The 19735-nt window shown below is 34.8% G+C and overlaps 1 protein-coding gene across 1 annotated transcript in view; it reads left to right on the forward strand.

Moving 5' to 3' along the window:
- Positions 1-19735, forward strand: part of XIRP2 (xin actin binding repeat containing 2) — a 100532-nt gene that overhangs the window by 56166 nt on the left and 24631 nt on the right. The window contains exons 3-4 of the mRNA XM_064515501.1: positions 12612-12775; positions 16424-16555. Coding sequence (XP_064371571.1) covers positions 12612-12775; positions 16424-16555 — 296 coding nt within the window. The remainder of the gene's footprint in view (positions 1-12611; positions 12776-16423; positions 16556-19735) is intronic.

A 19735-nucleotide genomic window follows, 5' to 3' on the forward strand; every position in this document is an offset into this window, starting at 1 on the left:
CCATTAAATTCATTGGCCCCAATTCAGCAAGGAATTTAATCACACGTCTTGCTTTAAGCACATGAGTATTCCCATTGTGCTTAATGGAGGTAGTCACATGCTTGTAATTAGTCAGAATGCAAGAATCCCTGTTGAATCAGAACAATACCAAGAAAGCTTTTTAACTCATAAACAGTCTCTGAAAATTAAAACAATGGCTAACAAATACCTGGCTGGTAGTAGTCAGCATTACACTATTCCGTGTGTCTTTAAAGATGAACTAACTGACATGGTTGGGCTATAGTGGACTATCCTTCTCTGTTCCATAAGTATTTTTTTTTAATCTTTCCACTGCTCTGGATAGATCTTGTATAACATACAGAGTTTTTACTTGAAGGAGAACAATTTTATCTCTCTTCTGACTCTAGAAATCTTTTGGTGTTTCCTTCTAGCTGACTTGCACTGATTCTTACTGCTCCTATTTGAGTTTTCTTTTTTAAACTGTAGCAATTCTTTCACTGATCATTGTTGCTTGCAATATACAGTTGTCCTGCATGTGATAAGCATAATGAAACAGAATATTCTTATACAAATTATGAGTAGGATCAGGTGAAAATATTAAGAAGCTGACTAGGTTTACACTGAAGGCCACTTCTCTATGCGTGTCTGCTCATTTTTACTGAAAACTAATTGCTTGCGTATCTACAGGCATAATGTGACTTTGAACACCTATGACAGCTAATTAGTCTTACAGTGAATAGGCAGAAAGGCTAGGTGTGCTGTAGACTCCTTCCCTCTTTGGTGAGATACAACTTAGCTGGCATTCTGCTCCATGACAAGTGAACAGATACCATTTTGGAGAGTCTCCTTTATTGCTGCATTTCATAATTTTACTTCTAAACAGTGGGCACTTCAAAAGAAAATGGAGACATTTTTGATCTGTATGTTTTACTTCTGTTGCCAGCTGCTGCCTTAATAAAAGAAAATAATAATCAAAAGTGAGACAATATAGGTAAGAAAAAATTTGATTGACTGAGCATGTGTTTGTGTCATGCATATATATAAAACAAAAGGACACTGTAAGATGGCCTTTACAGATAGGCTTCCAGAACAAGGAGCTGACTCTGGCAAAGACTATACAGGCCTAAGACCCTAAAAATAGCCGCCAAGCTCCATCCTATACATGTGGGGATAAAATAAAATCAGCTGTCCCAATCTACTTGCTCCAGAAAGGGAGAGGTGCACGCTTCAGTGGAGCTGGTCTCCACTAAACAGTATATTTCAGGGGACTGGGAACTTTGTCTTAAAAATTGACAAAAAAATTGCTAGGAGAGGATCTGTAAAGAATATTTTTCCTTCTAAAGAGAATACCAGTTCTGTAAATGCTGTTGATTGATTGATTAGCACTGAATGGTAGAAAAGGTAAGTGCATCCTAGTGTGTTCGCGGTGTTTTATTTGTATGTTGTGAGACAGCTGAGACAATACAAAGAAAAGTTACTGATTTCTTAGCAAAATTGTGGCTAACAAGTTGATCTGCTTAATAAGGGGTCTGCAAAACAGCAAGATGAAAAGCATAAATGAACCATATAAACACAATACAATGTTACTTCAATAATCTGTAACTGAATTTATATTTTAATAAAGAATGTACAAAAACAATTCTGCCATTCAAGCCCTAGGACTGGTTAAAAATGTTCATAAAGAAAATGTATTTCAGGATCAAAAGTTACTGCATAGTGCCCCAAAACATATATGCAGGTGAAAAACAAAATATTTAATGACAATCAGTATATAAAAAGAGGTCTTTCCTGAATATATATCTCTAACATTGAGGGGAACTTCTTCTGCTTAAAGATTTAAATATCTTATGTTCTTAGACAGACAGTGCCAGTTGGATATATCAGTTATAATTATAGCAACTTTGAGAACACTGGGGAACTAAATTATCTTAAAGAAACAGTGCCTTATTTGACAAAATACTTTATCTTCTTTTGATTTTTTTTTTTTTTTATGGAGCTTTCTAAAATACATCCTTTGAGGAGATATGTATGAGCTGGTATTTGTTTCAGGCAACCATGGTCTGGTATTTAAATACTAGAGGTTAAAATCCATAGTCAGGCCTTTTAAGATGCAAAACTTAAATGACGTTGTGTGATTTTATACTTTTAAAAGTACACAACTGGAAAACAAAATGTAACTTGCATGGTGTAATTTTTCTCTCTGGTAACGTCACATCTGTTCAGTGATACATTATATGAAGCATGACTTGTTTCAAATAGATACTAACATAGAACAAGAAAACACTGCTTAACCGTGGGATTTTAGGCAGTAATATTTCTTAATATTTTGCTTACTATTTTTGAAATAACATTACCTCTCCTTTAGTTGGGAATAAAATTCCTCATGTGAATCCACATGTATATTTTATGTCAATGCATGTTGGTCTTTTTGAAAAAAGATTTGAGGACTGATACTAAATATTGAAATTAGTTTTTTTTCAAATCAGCATATGTGGTTTACATTTTTTCCTTGCCCTATCATGTTATGTAGTTACAGTTTTCTTCAAGATTATTTACTATCAACTTAAGATGAAGAGCTTGCTCATTAGAGTCAGGACTTCCCTGTCAGTTAAAGAGCTTTGCCCCTAATTGTACTACCCTGAGTAACAGACTATGTGGAAACATTCAGAAATGACATGTGCACACACACAGGTGCTCTAGTTCATCAAGTATTTTAAGGCCATTACTATGGCTCTCTGTGGATAAAAATAGGCATGCTTATAGTGAAAAGGTATGCTTAGATATCATATATAGACTAAGAGGGTATTAATTTATAAGTGACATACTGCTGTGATTTAAGAATTTTGACTGCCTCATTTGGGTTGGAGTGAACTTAACTGACACTGTATTGCTTTCTCTCTTATTGAGAATATTTGTGATGTACTTTGACATTTAACTGAATTATAATTTGGCTTCTCTTATTCCTGAAACCAATAAAAATTCTTCAGTAGAACTCCAAAGTAACCAACCACTTCTAAGTTTGCATTTTTGTTCTTAGAAATTAACTGAGATATATGCATTTTACAATGAATTAACTCCTCCAGTGACCCAAGGATATGCAGACTATGTCTACACTGAAACCAAAATATTTAAATTTAGTTGTTTATAACAATGGGATCTGGGTTGCTAAGTGTCACAGGAATTCATATCAGTCTTTTAGATATTTAAATGTGTTTTGTGGAACTTAAGGTGTACAGCTCAGTACATACCTACCTGTCTGACTCTGCCCTATGCTGAATATAACATTTGGCATTAAAAGGATTTGCATATTTTTTCCATTTCGTTTTCCTAATCTTTTTTATATAGAGAATAAATTTGCAATTGCAATGAGTGTTAAAGTTATTTATTTTGAAGGACCTTAAAATGGCAAGTAAATAGTTCATTCATAATTTCCAGAAATTTGGAAGAAATAAGACAGCACTGAAAAATTATCAAGATCATTTGAAATGTCTAATATTTTCCATTGGTCCTTGGCAATCCAGTAAAATATTAAAGGTTTCTTGTGCAATTAAAGTATCTAGCCTTAGGCCAGTGAACTATTTTAACTCTCAAAAGTAGCATGTCATCAATTTAGTAAAGCCGATTCTAATCACTTAGTAAAGCCAACACTAATCAATTTAGTAAAGATAATTCCAAGTACATGAATTCTATAGGTACAATATTGGTAAAATGCTTAGAAGTTGTTCTTATCTTTTATTTGAACCAGAACAATGAAATCTTATTCTAGGATTTTTGTGAAGTCCTATGTATACTGTTCTTCTCTTGCTAAAAAAAGAGTCTTCTTTCAGGGCCTCCATTTTTCATATTTGCTCTTCACAGCTTTTAAAAATAGACATCTTCAGAGAAAAGGACATTTGATCTTTTGAATTATGAAATCTAAAAATGGTGGTACATATAATTTTAACTCTGTCATCAAACTCTGTCATTTTAACTCTATCTAATCTGCTTACCATCTACATTTTATGATCTTTTCATGATGTCGCATTATGGGGTACCTGTCACTTTTCATTTTTGGAACTGCCTTAATTTTGATCCAAGAAGTACAGCACGTGCTTGATGAGTCAAAAGTTGAGACATGCAAAATTGCTTATACAAAAGAAAATGACCAAATTCTTCCAAGGGAAAGTATAAAATACAATAAAAGTGTCTGAAAAGGTTTACTTTACAAAGACCTGCTGGTATTACTGTGGCAGATTTAAGTATTTATCCTGTTGGTCTCAGAAAAGTGATCTAAAACTTGTTCTCACATGTTTAGAAAGGAGTAAACTACAAGGGATTCTGTTCTTCAAATACATGTGCTGTAATGTAGTACAGACTACTAGGGGCTCAGGGGCTTCCACATGTGGAGGAACATTTGTGGCTTAATGTGGTGTTGCATTGTCAAGACCATGTTTCAAATCTAACCTGTACAGGAATGAAGATAGCAGACCAAAGCAGGACCATGACAGCCTGATGAGGAAAATAGTGATGCACCTGTGATCACTACCAATTTTGGTGGTCTATGTGGCACCCACTGAGACCAGTCCCGTAAGTCATCTAGAGTTTCCAAGTAAAGGCTAGAGAAAGCTCAGAGTAAAAAAAGCCAAAAAACAAACAAACAAAAAAAAACCAAGCAAAAAAACAAAGCAAAGCAAAACCCCAAATCCCTCCCCACTCCTCCCTAAAAAAGCTATTAAATATTTTAACATGATATCATGGTCAGTTTTGGACTCATCCTACTCTCATGAATCCTGAGATCTGTCATACTGGTTAAGCAAACAGGATTTGGGGTTAAGGCAAGTACACCCACTATTTTCCCATGTTGCTACAGAAGGACCTATACAAGAATATGGCAACCGTCATCTGAACATGGAATTTTATGAGGACTGAAATACATTCGTTTTGTCACAGCATTTATTTCTTCTGTTCTTTAACTCCCTGAATTATGTAGAGAAAATACACTTAGGATGGAGAAGTCCTTAAAGAATTTAATTCATGAAATAATGGTAATAACTCTGCTACACTGATGGCCGTCAGGTTAGTTGAGGGCAAACAGAAACCAGCAGATTTTACTCACTTTTCATTTGAGCAGTCAAGTGTTTACTTAGCTTTCCATACCCATCAAGCAGATGAGGCTATTCAGTTTATTTACCACAAACTGTGGTGGTAATTTATTTATATTTATATATTTTTATATATATTTTATATAGTTATATATATTTACCACAAAATGTCAGTGGTGGAAATATGCTAACATGGTACAGCTCTAATTCTGGGCAGATTAAAAGATGCGTAGCATAATCCTCAACTCTGCCTACTGTGGAGATGTGATCTAGAAAACAGATTTCAGGATTTCCCACATCAGACCATGGGAGGGATGTTACATGAGGTTCCAAGGAAGGAGTTTACATTATTTTGGAGTGCAATAGGGCTATTTTATGAAGTGGGAAATCAGCTTCCATTCTCAAACATGGCTTTTGACAGCTCTACAGTAAGAGAACCATCTCTGGCAGAAAAGCAGAACTGGCCAAAAGCCCCAAATGTGTTTGTTCTGCTTTGCATGAAAACAGTTTTGCAGTTTAATTTTCACCTGCCCATGTATCCTTCTGAGGCTTTTGCTGATGCATCTGATTGCATTGTGGGAGGCACACAGGTTCAAAGCTTGCCTTCTATTTTTATGCTTTTATGTGAGGTTTATTCCCAGTCTTTCATGACTTCTGAGTTCTGGTATTATAAGATAAGATTTTCATTCCTTTGTTTTTTATTTAGCATATTTAAAAATAGAGGAAGACAGACTTTAAAGATGTAACTTGAGTAATTATAATACCAGGTATTATAATATAGCCTAGTCTGGCTAAAGCCTGCTTCTCTGCTTCTGCAATCTCAGAAAAATACATTTGCAAAAAAAAAAAAAAAAAAAAAAAAGGCAAGGCAGGTTGCAGCAAATTTTCAAATTTTCTCAGTCATATTATGCAAAGACAAGGAGAAACGTAGATGGATTTAGGGAAGATCAGGGTGCTCTGATATGTGCAGAATAAGCACAAGGATTAAAAAGGTAGGTTCTGGTGGCTTTACTAAAAATATATGTTCCTGAAGTCTTAAAATTCCCTCCCCAAAAGAAAGGGAGTGTCCTGTTTACAGAAATTCAGTGCTATTCAACTCAATTTTCCACACACTATAGAAAAACCTTGGCAGGACAGGTGGAATTTCCAGCCTGTGGGATTATATTAAATCTGTTCTGCCTCCCATTACAAATGACAGTGATGATCGCAACATATTTCCTTTATCTTCACCTGAAACAAGAAGGAAAAATAACCCTTGACACTAAATTTAAAGCATCTCTCTGGGTGTACAGAATTCTTTTAATGCACTTGTGAATGTCATAAGCAGCAACACCAAATAAGTCAGTGCTGCTCTTTCAGGAGGACCCCGGACTGCTACCTTCACATTCTTTGCTACTGAATTGCAGATGCTCATCAATAAGCCGTAACATATCTTCATGTGATCATTTTGAAAAATACAGTTTGGCCTTAATTCTGCTTTGTATTGTGTGGTCATGATTAAGTTTCCTCCTGTTGCACAGCCATGCAGAAGCAACGCACAGTCATATGTGTCGGTGCATGAGAACTATCCCTAAGGGATTTTTTCCAATGGCATTTGTAAAATTACTGCAGCAATTGCTTTATTTCAATTTTTTAATTTTTTAATTTATAAAGAAATTATGTTCATGTAAATCAGACACTCTTTAGTGAAGCTTGACTGCAATACCTGATGGATGCAGAAACAGAACAAATGACCAAGATTACTACTATCTGTATTTAGAAAGGCAGATGCTTTAAATGGAGTGACAGAAGACAGTCCTTGAAGAAGCTGGAACAGTTTTATGCAAGTGATGAAGTCACACACCTCATACTCATAGCTAACACATGAACATAGACTACATTATCCTTGAGTTCATATATTGGCTAGATTAGTATTTGAAATTATATTTAGAGTATTTGAAATAAAGGGCTGTCTAGTGCTATACATCTGTTAAATATTATTTTCTATGCCTGTTCTGTTCTGTCACATAACACTAACAGGACACAGATCAGTTCATGGCTATTGTAATTGATTTCAGTGCTATATATGATAACTGGTGTTGCTTACAACTATTATATTCAATTCGAAACTTCTTTTTCAAATAAAATTTCCCTGACTTTATTGGGAGAGTTGCTCAAGTTAGTTTTCAGTAAGTTCTTCTAGAATTAGCCTTTAAACATTTTAACATTAGCACCTAAATAAACACTTTAAACATTATCAAGGATTTCTTAATGTTAGTTTCCATGTTGTGGAAATACTGTTGTTGAAATCAAATGATGGCCTCCTTAAGGCTCAAGTTCTCTAGTGATACTCCACAAATGAGGCTAAGACTTCTTGTCTTGAATTTTCCGACATTCCAGGTCCAGAAGCATTCCTGACCATGCTACTTGTAATAGTTTTAGGTTACTTTTTAAGGATAGCTTCTGCATTCATGTAGCTAGTGTTGGAATTATTTTGGTGGGGATTTTTTTAAGAATTATCACCCTGCCAGGTCATAATACATCAGTGAGGTTTCTTCTAGTGTATCCTGGCCCCGAAAAGCTAAGCGATATTCAAGAGACCAGCAAGGATATCTCATTGCTTAATTAGTGGAGAAATATGCAGACAGCTCTTATTAAAAAAAAAAAAAAAAAAAAAAAATCTTGATAATGAAATGATCTGATGGGCCACATACAGCCTCATTGGAGTGGAAAAGCATCTCCTGCTGGCAAGTTTGATGAGGTTTTGTATGGGCAGGGGAAATGTTTCCTGTTGTGTACCATATTAGCTATACCATACATATATGTCTTCAAGTTTTCTCAGTAGACTTCTCCTTTCCCTGTAAGTGTAGGGGAATATTTTAAATTCTCACACCTTTTCAATAGTCTTGGAGAAATACTTTCACATGGGGACCTCTCATTTCACATAAAAATTGTTCTTATGAAGGGCTAGGATGTTTCTTTAGAAGTATTCATATACTAAGCTGTTTCAGCAATGTTTTTGTCTTCCTGTGGGGTTGGAAAGGCTGAACAAAATGTCTTCAAAGTGGAATATTCCAGAACAATAATAAATATCACAGGACTGTTCTTGTTTAATAATTTCTTAATATTATGATTTTACTAAACAGAGTAAAAAATAATCAGTAGAAAGAGTTAACATTTGAACTGACCAGCTCATTGATTTTACTATTCTTACAGTCATATTTAGAAAGGGGAAAAAAAAAAAACCCCAAGACAATTACCAAGACAAAAAACCCAAGAAAAATATATGAACAAATTCCATAGAGGAATAGCACGTCTGACCATTTCATGAAATGAAAGTACTGAAGGGGCAAGAAATGGGAATTTCTGACACAAAGTTTTACCTATTCAAATGTACTTTGAGCTGTAGCTTCATCCAGACAGGAGCAAACAAGCTGTCTGCATTTCTTTATCTGTGTTTACTGTAGGCCCTCCTCCGCAGCTGCCCTGCTTTTGCTTTACCCTAGATTTTCCTAAATTTCAGCAAGTGCAAGTCTGAATTTCTTTATTCAAGCTGCTTCTGTCCTAGTACAGTCTCCATGAGTTCTATTACAAAACCAGAATTTTTTTATCGTAGTAACATTCTATTTCAGTTTATAGTAGTTATATATCAGTTATCACATCATAATGAAATCATGAAATTAGCTGTAGTACTTTTGTGTTTAATCCCATCCCTCCAAAAAATTACTAAATAGATTTCTGTTTAAATTTGCTCTTGATTCTTAAAACATTTTCACCTTTCGCTGTATTATGGCTGTGGGTTTTTTGCATCTTGGAGGATTTAGTTTATTTATCTCTACTGAAACATTCATGGGGCAATTTTCCTCCAATACTTACATGAAATTCTTTCAGATTATAATGAGTTGATTGTAAAATTGGATTTATCCAGCCTTTGGTACTGAAAACTCAGAACTCAAGGGAGTATTTTTCAACTATTTAGAATGTTGGATTCTCTCATGCTCACAAGCACAAAGACACTTACCCTTTGCATTTAGCAGATGTTTAAAGAAAAGAAAATAATAAAATTTAAGCAGTGTTAATTTGATAGAGAAAAAAAGCAGTTTTTGTTCAATAGACCATTTAGATTTAGAAATAATACGAAAGACATGTACTTGCATTTGATGTTTAAATTGAATTCATTTTTCTTGACATTCCACCTGCCAGTATGACTGGACAATCTCTTGAGTAAGAAAGATAGTCTAGTATAGTAATCTCTATCCTAAGGAGGATATTGCTTCTTGATGATTGAAAAGAGAAAGAAACAGCTACCATTCTGCTTATTTTATTCAGTCAGATTACGTTATGTTCTCACAGATGCAATAGCAAGAAAGCAGTATGTGTTACCAAGCAGCATTCTTTACACAGTTTGGTTATGAACAGTCCTCCTAGGAGCCATCCTAGAAAATATGCAAATTACACACACAGTCTAAACACACTGCCTTATTTCTATGCAATCCACTTCCTCTTAATCTTGTTATTTTAATCCTTTGGTAGATAATGATTCAGATTAATTTCAGATACAGCTAAAGTGTATGACCTTAGATACTGCTGCTGCCTATTTCTCCCGGAATGGTAAGGTTTCTCCAAGACTTTGCCCAGATCACTTCAAGGTTCTTTGAGAGCCTGCTACAGGTGGAAGTGGACTTACTGTTTTATCCAGGAGCCATAAAGATGTTCAGAAGAAAATGCAGGTTAAGAGCTTCTACCACATATATATATATATAGTCATTCAAAGAAAGAAAAGGGTCACTGTTATAACCTAGACCTAATGACACATAACAAACATATACTTCATCTAAGGCTCAGGATAGCCTTAGTGCTATCGGTCAGTCTCTTTCTGCTATCCACCTGGCCATATATATGCTTCAATCTAATTCTCCACCTCATGGAAAGTGTATACAATTCACAATATAACAATATACAATTAATGCCGGCTTATGCTCCTCCAAGTTTTCACAGTACCAAGCATTCTCAAAATGCCTGGTAGGAAAAAAAAAATAAATAAATCCCCGTAAGACAAAAAGGCTATTTCCTTATATTTGGGCGCTGATAGGTTTGGGGTGGGTTCCAAAAGGAAATTGATTTACTGTTGAAATACAGCTTGTCCCTCCTGTCTCCTCTGAGTCTCCTGCAAAGTGTGCAAATCCTTTCTTACACTGCTGTAGGCAACAGAGTTCAGATGAATCCCAAATGACCTGCTAAAGCATAGATTCCAGTCCCTTCAGGTCGTAGCAATATCGTAAAGACAAGTCCAGTGGTAACTTACAACACATCAGCGTGCTCATATACTTCTCAGATATCATTTATGTCAACTGTAACTAAAGTCTACATATTCCCCATACAGACATTACCCGTGATGAAAGATTACCAACCTACCTTAAATTCTGTGACAGCTGACAATATTAGGCAAGGACTCCAGCTGAAGCTGAACCATGTGCACATCTTCAGGCTGATCTGAAGTGTCCCAAGGAGCCATTAGGCTGACAGTACAGCATTTCTCATGGTTTTGCAGAATTCCATGGTCAATCCTGAATACAGAACATTTCTGAGGACCTCATAATAGAAATGCCAGATTACATTTTATCAAAATGTTTTGAAGCTATTAAAAATGTCTTGCAGCATCCTAAATGCTTCCCATTATGCACTGACATAATGAACTGCATCACATACTGCATCTTTGTCATTATAGCTGAAGGCTTAACTATAGATAAAGATACTACTGCCTTGCTATGGACCCTGACACTTAAAGGTCTAGGCTGACTTTCTGGAAAATGTTAGCATTTAGTGAACTCTGTCCTCATCTAGTTAAAACACCTTTTCCTTCTGTGGGGACAAAATATTATTGAAACCACAGCTTCATCCCCCATTTTGTTTTGTAATTACATCTATTTCTCTATCCTTCCTCTTAAAGTTTCTCTCATTACCAGCAGAAATGATGCAACATACTACATCTCTTTCCAGACTTTCTGTTATATCAACAGGACCAAATTCTTTACTCTGGCTCAGGCTTCTTTGTGGTTACATCAAGCATTTAGATGCTCTAAAATCACTGGCAAGCACTTCCCTCAAAATATCAAATCATATTTTGTCAAAACACTAGAAATATCTTTTACCAGCTTCATAAACTTGCTACTCTTTGTGATCAGTAAGACAATAACATGGTTCAAGACATTAAGTTTTATTAAATACTAAGCACATGTTACAGCAGCTGGGTTGAATTCCAAATTCAGGAAGGCTGTGTCTCAGCCATAGTTTGCCTTATATAGGGATCTCAAATTGTTCAGTCTTGCTATTCAGCTATTACCATCACCTGTAGTGAGATTCACCCAGAAGAAAACAATCAAACAGACAAACAAACCCCAGTTAATTTATGTTAGGTAACTGAGACTCAGTTTAGAATTGGCCATACAGCCCACTCTCTGCATTTGACATGAGTAGAAAAAGAGAAAGGATTGTGATTATTGCATACTTTCTGAATTGCCAAGGACCGTAAGGAGTCAGTGTATGTGTATGATCTCACCAAATTTCAATAGAAGCTGTGCTCCTAAGACACCTTATGACCACTATAAGGTGTAGCAATATGACTTACTGTAAGTAAAATTTTTAATTTAAGGCTGAACCTATAATTGAATCAAATATATGTACGTAACAGAGTTTTACTCAGTTTAACTTGAAGTTCAAAGTTAGTGGTTGTCTTCTACTAAATGAACTATGTTAATTATTTACTACATTACTTAATCAAATAGAAACCAACCATAAAATGAAGCTCTTGGAAGATGATTTGACTAAAAGTGCAAATATTTAATGGGAAATGAGTCTTAATTAATTAGCTGCATTGTAAGTGTCTATAGAGCTGCGTGTTATGTTAAAAAGGAGAGTCACAAAAATACGTACCTTCTATTTTATGACCAGTTTTACAGCACAATAATGAAACAGAGCAAATGAAAACTTCTGTTTTGATTTTCCTTGATGTCTATATGCTTACCTGGTGTTTCATTCATTTTGAGTAAGGTTAAAATGTAGTTGATAGGCTAGATAATTAAATTTCAATAAGGTTTTAGTAGTAGAATACTAGAACATATTCTACTGCAATATCAATAAACGATTGAAATGTACAGTCAAATCTGCAATGAGTCTCTGTTAAACAAATGAATACTATAATGTATAAAGCTAATTGGAACAGAATATATCTCATTACAATTTGTTATTCATAGTGCTTACAGTCATTTTGATAGTATAAAGTAATGCATATGTAACACTATCAAGAAAAATATGCAATACTTGCTGTTAAAATTGTGTGTTTTTTTAAAAAAGCTCTTTGTTATTTCCCTAATGAATAACAGATTGAAAAATTTAATTAATTTTTTCTGTAATTCACATATTTTACATTGAAAATAAGGTTAAATTGCTAAAAAGTTGATCATAATGTTCATTTCTACCACTGCTTTTCTGTAAAGATTTGAAAAGGAATGCACCTATTTCCTTCTGAGAAAATATGATGTCTGGTTGTAGTTACAGCAGGTTGTCCCAAAACTGTAAGAAGACTACCAGAAGAGAACACTCCCGGGAGTGGTAACACACCGCTGGACTTCCAGGACACTGTCTCATTGAAAGAAAGAATGGCTATGTATCAGGCTGCTGTGTCCAAGGTAGAGAGCAGCAGCTCCTTTGCTAATGTAAGATATTAAGGTTTAATTACTCTCTTAATTCTATGTTTGTTTTACATAATGACATATCTTACATCTTTATTCATCCAAGCTGTCAGATTGATCTCTACATGGATTAAATTTGAAACCTATATTACTATATCTACCTAGCAAATATATTGATAAACCTCTATCTCTCTCTATTCAATGTGACTTTTTTGTACAATACCTGTAGTCTTTTGGCCCTTTCATTTTAATTCACTGAAAGTATTTTTCTTTTTCTTCCACTGTTGCATGTACTTCATTTATTAGGAATGTCTTAGTCAACATAGGTGTGAGAGATTAGCAACACAGTTATTCTATTAACTCATGATTCAAAAAAAGCATTTTCTGTATTACTATGAATATTTAAAATCAAATAATAAAATCATATTCAAAAGTACATTAAGTTGAGACCTCTTGCTATTCAAACTAAAGAATTGGAAATTACTGTATTATAAAATAGCAACTATAAAGTTTAAGAAAAAGTATGTTTTATTATAAAATTATCAAAAATAGCCATTATGTGAAAATAATATTTAGAAAAACCTTATTGTTTTACTACTTTCTACAAATCTATCAATAGAGATTCATTATTTTACAGAAATGCTTAATGTTATTACTAAGTAACATACATACAGTATTTGGCCAACGCAACTTGTACTCTATTTTAGTAGAGCTACAGATTTCAAATGTCACTTACCTGTTCATGCTTTTTCTTTTAGCAGTGTAGCTGCTAGTACAGAACACAAAAACTCTGTATAGGATTAGTAATTCCTGCAAAATGTCTGCAGAATCGTAATAACAGGATAATTAATACAACAGAATCTTCTAAATCTGACTAACTTTTCCAGTATTTCTGAGCACCTTCTCAGTGTGCACAAGAACTACTGTATTGCTGTAACTTGAGAACAATAGTAATAAGTAACTTAAGACTCTTATTTATTCGTACTGTAATCTTCATCCTCCATCTTAGTCTGAATAATTGTCTCAATATTAGATCTGTTTTGCTTTTGTTATATAACGAAAGAAACAATCAAGCAGGATTTTCATAAAAAAGCATTCTCTGATGAAAATGCTTTAGATTGAACTTATATAGATGACACTTGGTATTAAAGTGATAGCCATGATTAGAAGATGCAACTTTATAATTTTGCACGGTGTGAAACCAAAATTAAATATTAAAATGATATTCAAATATCATACTACTCATAATATAGAACAGTTTCTAAAAATATAAATGCAAAAGGCTGAGAACATAAAATCCTGCAGTACAGCACAGTAATTTTGCACCTTCTACCTAAGGTATGTCTCCCCTTATTATTACAGTAGCAGAGCACCTCCCAAGACATTTATCTATCAATCAGGAAAATCTGTCTCTGTTCTACAGAACAGAGGCATAGAAATACTAAGGGATAAAGAAAGATACGGTATTTTTATAATATCTTAAATTTCTAACCAGAAGTTGTAGCTCAACTACCTTGTATCAGGAAATGGAGGTGTTGTACTGGCTTGGTGCAACATTGGAATGACAACAGTCTTTGTTTACACACGGATTTTAGCAGATGGGAAGAATGTACCTTCTTCTTACTGTAAACTAGGCCAGAGTAATTTCTGTCAATCAGAGTGAATCTGTGGCAAAACAAGGAACAGATTTCAGTTCTCACTAGTCACCAGCTGCAAGAAGAGCTGCAGAAGGATTCCCATTCTTACCTGCAGTTTGGTCATGGGAATAGAGATTTGCAGCTGCTGAAACTGGCCTCTGTGTGCTCAGCTAGCCCAGAAGCCACGCTAGATGCAGCACTGGATCAGCACTGTGAAAACAGCCACCGGCCACACTCACCTTCTGAGTCCAGATGTGTTCAAATGACCAGATTCCTGTCTGTTGACTTCTTTATTTTGTAATTGCCCGTGTGTATTTGGAGAAAATTCCAAACATCATCCGAGAAGGTTCAAATTCCCTGCTCTTGTAACTGGAAACTTGTTGAAATTAATCATCTCTCTCAAAAAGAAAACTCTATTAAGCTTGACACAACTACGTTGAAACATATAAACTACTTCATTTACGCTCTAGAACTCCTCATAAATTCTTATTGAAATGGATGGCTGTTGGAATAATTAAGCGTATATCAGGTTCCTTTAAAAGGAATTAGCATGTGTGCTTAAAGGACCAATAATGATATTTAGCCACTGTAAATATCACCAAACAGCTGGCAAGGGCTGCTTAAAATGTTCATTCACTAAAATTGTTTTTCACATGCACACATCCATGTGTATGCACAATTGCACCTTCTGCATCCTAGGGGGGAAAAAAATGCTGTTTTTAAGGACCTGCTTAGCTGCTCATCACATGTGAATACTAGTTACCTAAGATGACTTATTTGTTACAAGGAAATTTCTAATTACTGCATGCTTTATGTTCTGCATAGTGATTAATAAGCTCAAAATGCTGAAGGCTTCTTTCTGGTACCATATATGAGATAACACATAAGGGACAGAACTAAAATAGGGAGCCTGAGGATAAGGGCACTTTTCTGACCTTTGTCACTTTGGTCGGTGAAGGACGAGTGCCTCACAAAGGCCTCTGTAGGCTTCTCAACAGTACCTACTGGAAGAGTAGAGAGAGGGCCAGGTGGCAACTCAGAAGGTACAATTAGAAGAGGGAACATGGGCAAGAAGGACTGTTTTGGATAGTGATTGCTACTGGATGTGTTTGAGGTGGAATCTACTACTTCTGGTGATAAAGATTCAAGCCAAACATACATACATTTTTCCAATACAGAGAATCCTTTCATTCTCTGAATCTCAATTTATAGTTCCTGTACAGAGGTCTTTGAACTTGTAAGCCACTTATGATTGTCTCTCTTCTCTGCTGATGACTGTATAATTCTTGCAAATACAGAGTACTACATTACTGAAAATTCATGTGAAATCCCTAAAAACTATAGAGGAAACCACTGAGTCCTTAGACGCCAATTTAGATAGAGATGAATATGCAGCTAGAACAGCAGGATCTATTTCACACAGAACCATTCAGCAATTAGTGTTAAATAAAGTCTAGATTGTAAAATTCCAAAAGAACTTCAAAATTTGCAAGTCTTCATTTTTGGTTGATAAGTAGAAGTCCTAATAGGCCAATGGAATTTAACAATCTTAACAGTATGAATATGTTTTATTCTGATGAAAACCCTGTAAAATACTTGTCTTATTACTATACCTATTACAATGCTAATATTAATTCATGCATACTATTAAAATAAGTTTGCAGATTATATCAGTTGAAGTTGCATATAAGATGCTAGAGACATAACTATGTGCTTCCAAATTTTCTTATTTTATTCTATTTTATTCTATTTTATTCTATTTTATTCTATTTTATTCTATTTTATTCTATTTTATTCTATTTTATTCTATTTTATTCTATTTTATTCTATTTTATTCTATTTTATTCTATTTTATTCTATTTTATTCTATTTTATTCTATTTTATTCTATTTTATTCTATTTTATTCTATTTTAATTCTAATTTTCTAATTAATAAGTATTATAGTGTATTGCTATTAAATTTTTTTTTAATCAACTCAGAGAAGTATATTCTTACTGCAAATGAAAAACAACCAGCCATATTTTATTACACTAGGCTTCAGAGGAAATAGAGCCATGTACTGTGCCTGGCGGCCTTGCAAGAGTGAAGAAACAATTTGAGAGAGGCCAGATGACCTCATCACAAAACACCTTTGCTCAGTACCAGCACCAGCATAAGTCTGTACAGGTAACAATGGGATTTTTAATACTAACAAGTGAGGTATGGCCTGCTAGATAGCTTGCAGGGAAAAATATGATTATTTGCTTTACTGAACAGTTGTCGTTATAGTTAAGACAATGTTTCCATAATGTTCGTACTCACAGAACTTTCTCTTCAAGATATACTACTATTATATAGTAATCATGTAGTAATCATGTATTTCTTGTGTAGATGAACTCTCAATATAGACAGTTCTAGACTTAAAGGAAATATATGAGTAAAACAGGTTAGCATTGTAAGAGTATTCTGTGCTGAACCTTGTCTATAAATTGTAAGTCCTTATCAAGTATTATGGTAATAGTTTGCATAAATTGCACTTGAAGTGATGTTAAACCATTTTCTTTGGAATGGAGTTTGCTGCTTCCACTGAATTAAATATAATCAACTCCTCTAAACAGATCAAAAATTGTATTGAAGAACCCAGATGCTACATAAAAATACACAAAGCAGCTTCCAAGTGTTATTTCAGATAAAGGGTCTTTGAATTTTATTACTTCATTAGCATATATCATGAAAAATTGTTATAGGACATAATGACTTTGGACTACGTGAAGTCTGGTATAATAAAATTCATTGCACTATCCTGTGCATTCCAAAAAACAGTAATGGCACAGTAAATTGCTTTACTGCCCTGCACTTATCTGAGAGTTTTTTTAAAGTAATATAGCTTTCAAACTTTGTAGAACAGGACACATCAACATTCTGCTATAGTTTCATTTTTGTGTTAAATAAGTATCATATCTACTAGTTAGCTCTCATTTGTTATACATTAATACCATACCAATATCCACAATCTGTACACTCAACAAGCAAGGAGGGGAAAGGGGTATCTTCCTTTAATGAAGTATTCGCTGTATCCAAAGGCAGACAGATTTTGAAAAATAAATAAATTAATTGCAAGTATAAGTAAGTGGCAGTATCTATTACATTTCTATTAGAAATTGGACTTGCAAATAAGACATACAAAAGTATTTTGTACACTCTGATACTTTTACCAATGATTTTCTCTCAGATGATGTCACACTTTTTCACCTTGCACTACATACAAATATGCAATGCGCACACACATTCTCCCTTGAATAGTCTCTCATCGCTCGTGAGGCTTGACAGTCATTTCTGTACTGGAAATAAGTCCACTGGTGATTCCATTCTACAACAGGTGAAACGAACAGTGTTTCTCATCCCTAAATAGAATGGCAGAACTAGAAATTTCCTCACTGACAATAGCTGCTCCTGCAGTCCCTAGCCATGAAACCAGCCCTGGAACTGGGACCCAGTTCTTTGTCACATCACCAGTATGACAAAATAGACCTAAATCCACCCTCAAGTTGCATTAGTTTCACATAACTGACTTCAGGTGAGGATACTGCAATATTATGCACTGGAGAGTTAAACTGACCCCTGTCAGCAGAGCTACACCAATTGATGTTGGCTGACATGCTGTCCCAGTAACAGAAGCCTTAACTGGTTAGAGTTGTGTAAAGCTAAATGCAAGAACATTCTGTTAGATTTCTGGCAATATTTAAATACAGTTAGAAATAATTATACTGTAATTAGCTTTCATACCTAATACGTGCAAATGATTGTTTCCAGGTCAATTAGCTAACGATTTAAAGATCAGATTTGCTTAGCAAGTTTTTGAAATTATGCAGTTTTCGGTATAGAGGTGTCATTCAGTGATGAACTGTTGAAATATCATGAGTATTATGAACTGCCACAAATAATCTCAAGATGTAATGTTGCAGTGTTTAAAATCAACTGAAAATAAAAGGGGCAAAGAGATGCCAACCTAATGCCACATTTAAAAAGTCACTCTAATGTTTCACCAGGGGAATTAGTAGTGACTTCTATTCTGAACCTGCATAACAATTTCTATTACCAAGGATTATGTCCCAGTATGATTATGTCCAATTACATGATTTTTCTGCTTAGTTAAAAATGCTTTAAAACATCTGCAACGAACTGTCTCAGTTTGCACACAGAAATCACTGAGGCCAGGTTCTCTTCAGGTTTGCCATCAGGTGTTTGAAAACTGTCATTCCCTTCAATTGTGTTCTTCAGATGAATTTTGACAGTCTGATCCATTTTCTTAATACTTGAATGCAAGTGCTTTAAACCAGTTGGATCACACCACCACCAGCCTCCCAGTAGGAAATCTTCAGTTGGATGGGCTCTTTAGATAGGCATTGATGGAGGGAGAGTATGAGCTCTGTACATTGGACTATCGCCCATTCTCTGCATTTGTAACATGGCATCTGAGCTCCCACATTTCCAGTGAGGGGACAGAAAGCCAGGCCTGACTTCATCAGTCTTTATCAGATCCAGAGAACTACAACCTCATAAAATTGGCTTTGTTATGCTAATAACTAATTCATTTAGCACGAACTGTGTTGTGATGTTGACTAGTCAGTGTTGAAACCCAGGTAAATGCTGAGGATATGTTTCAGTCTGACATGATAGAATTTGAAATGAGTTTTTTTTTTTCCACAATGTTAAAATAAAGTTGGCTAGGCTGCAAAATAGACCCTCAGATATGAAAGTCTCAGATTTACAGTTACCTGTATCCTTGGGAGTATAAATTATGTTATGTTTTTTCATTACACAATCACTTCTTTTCCCCACAACACCTGTGCTAAAGTCAGTGGACAGGCTGGAGGACACTCAAAGAATTAATCAGGGCTATGTAGTGAGGAAGGCTGTATGTACTCTGTCTTCATTTTTGATCCAGTTAGATTAGAAGGCTTATGAAGAAAAAGATAAAAGACTGCAGGAAAAGAGTCTTGTGATAACATCAGGTGAATGAAACTAGTAAGATCCAAAGCTGCTTCTGCCTTTGCGTCATGTAATACTGAGTTATTTGAAGCCTAACTTTCATATTACTCTGCTGACATTCCAGCAAGAACAGGTTACACCACCTGTGTAAGAAAGATGTGTTTGAGTTGGCAGAGACTGACTGAATTCCACCCTAAACTATTTAAAGAACTAGCTAAAGCAATCTCCCAACTATTAGCTGAGAGTGTCAGTGTATCTTCGAGAACTCACTGAGAGTCTCTCAGTGAGAGACTGGAGAAAAGCAAATATAATGAGCATCTTCAAAAAGTGAGGAAAAAGAGGATACAGGGATTTATAGGGCTAAATTCAGTATCT

The sequence above is a fragment of the Dromaius novaehollandiae genome, chromosome 7 (assembly GCF_036370855.1).
Source record: "Dromaius novaehollandiae isolate bDroNov1 chromosome 7, bDroNov1.hap1, whole genome shotgun sequence".
Classification (NCBI taxonomy): Eukaryota; Metazoa; Chordata; class Aves; order Casuariiformes; family Dromaiidae; genus Dromaius; species Dromaius novaehollandiae.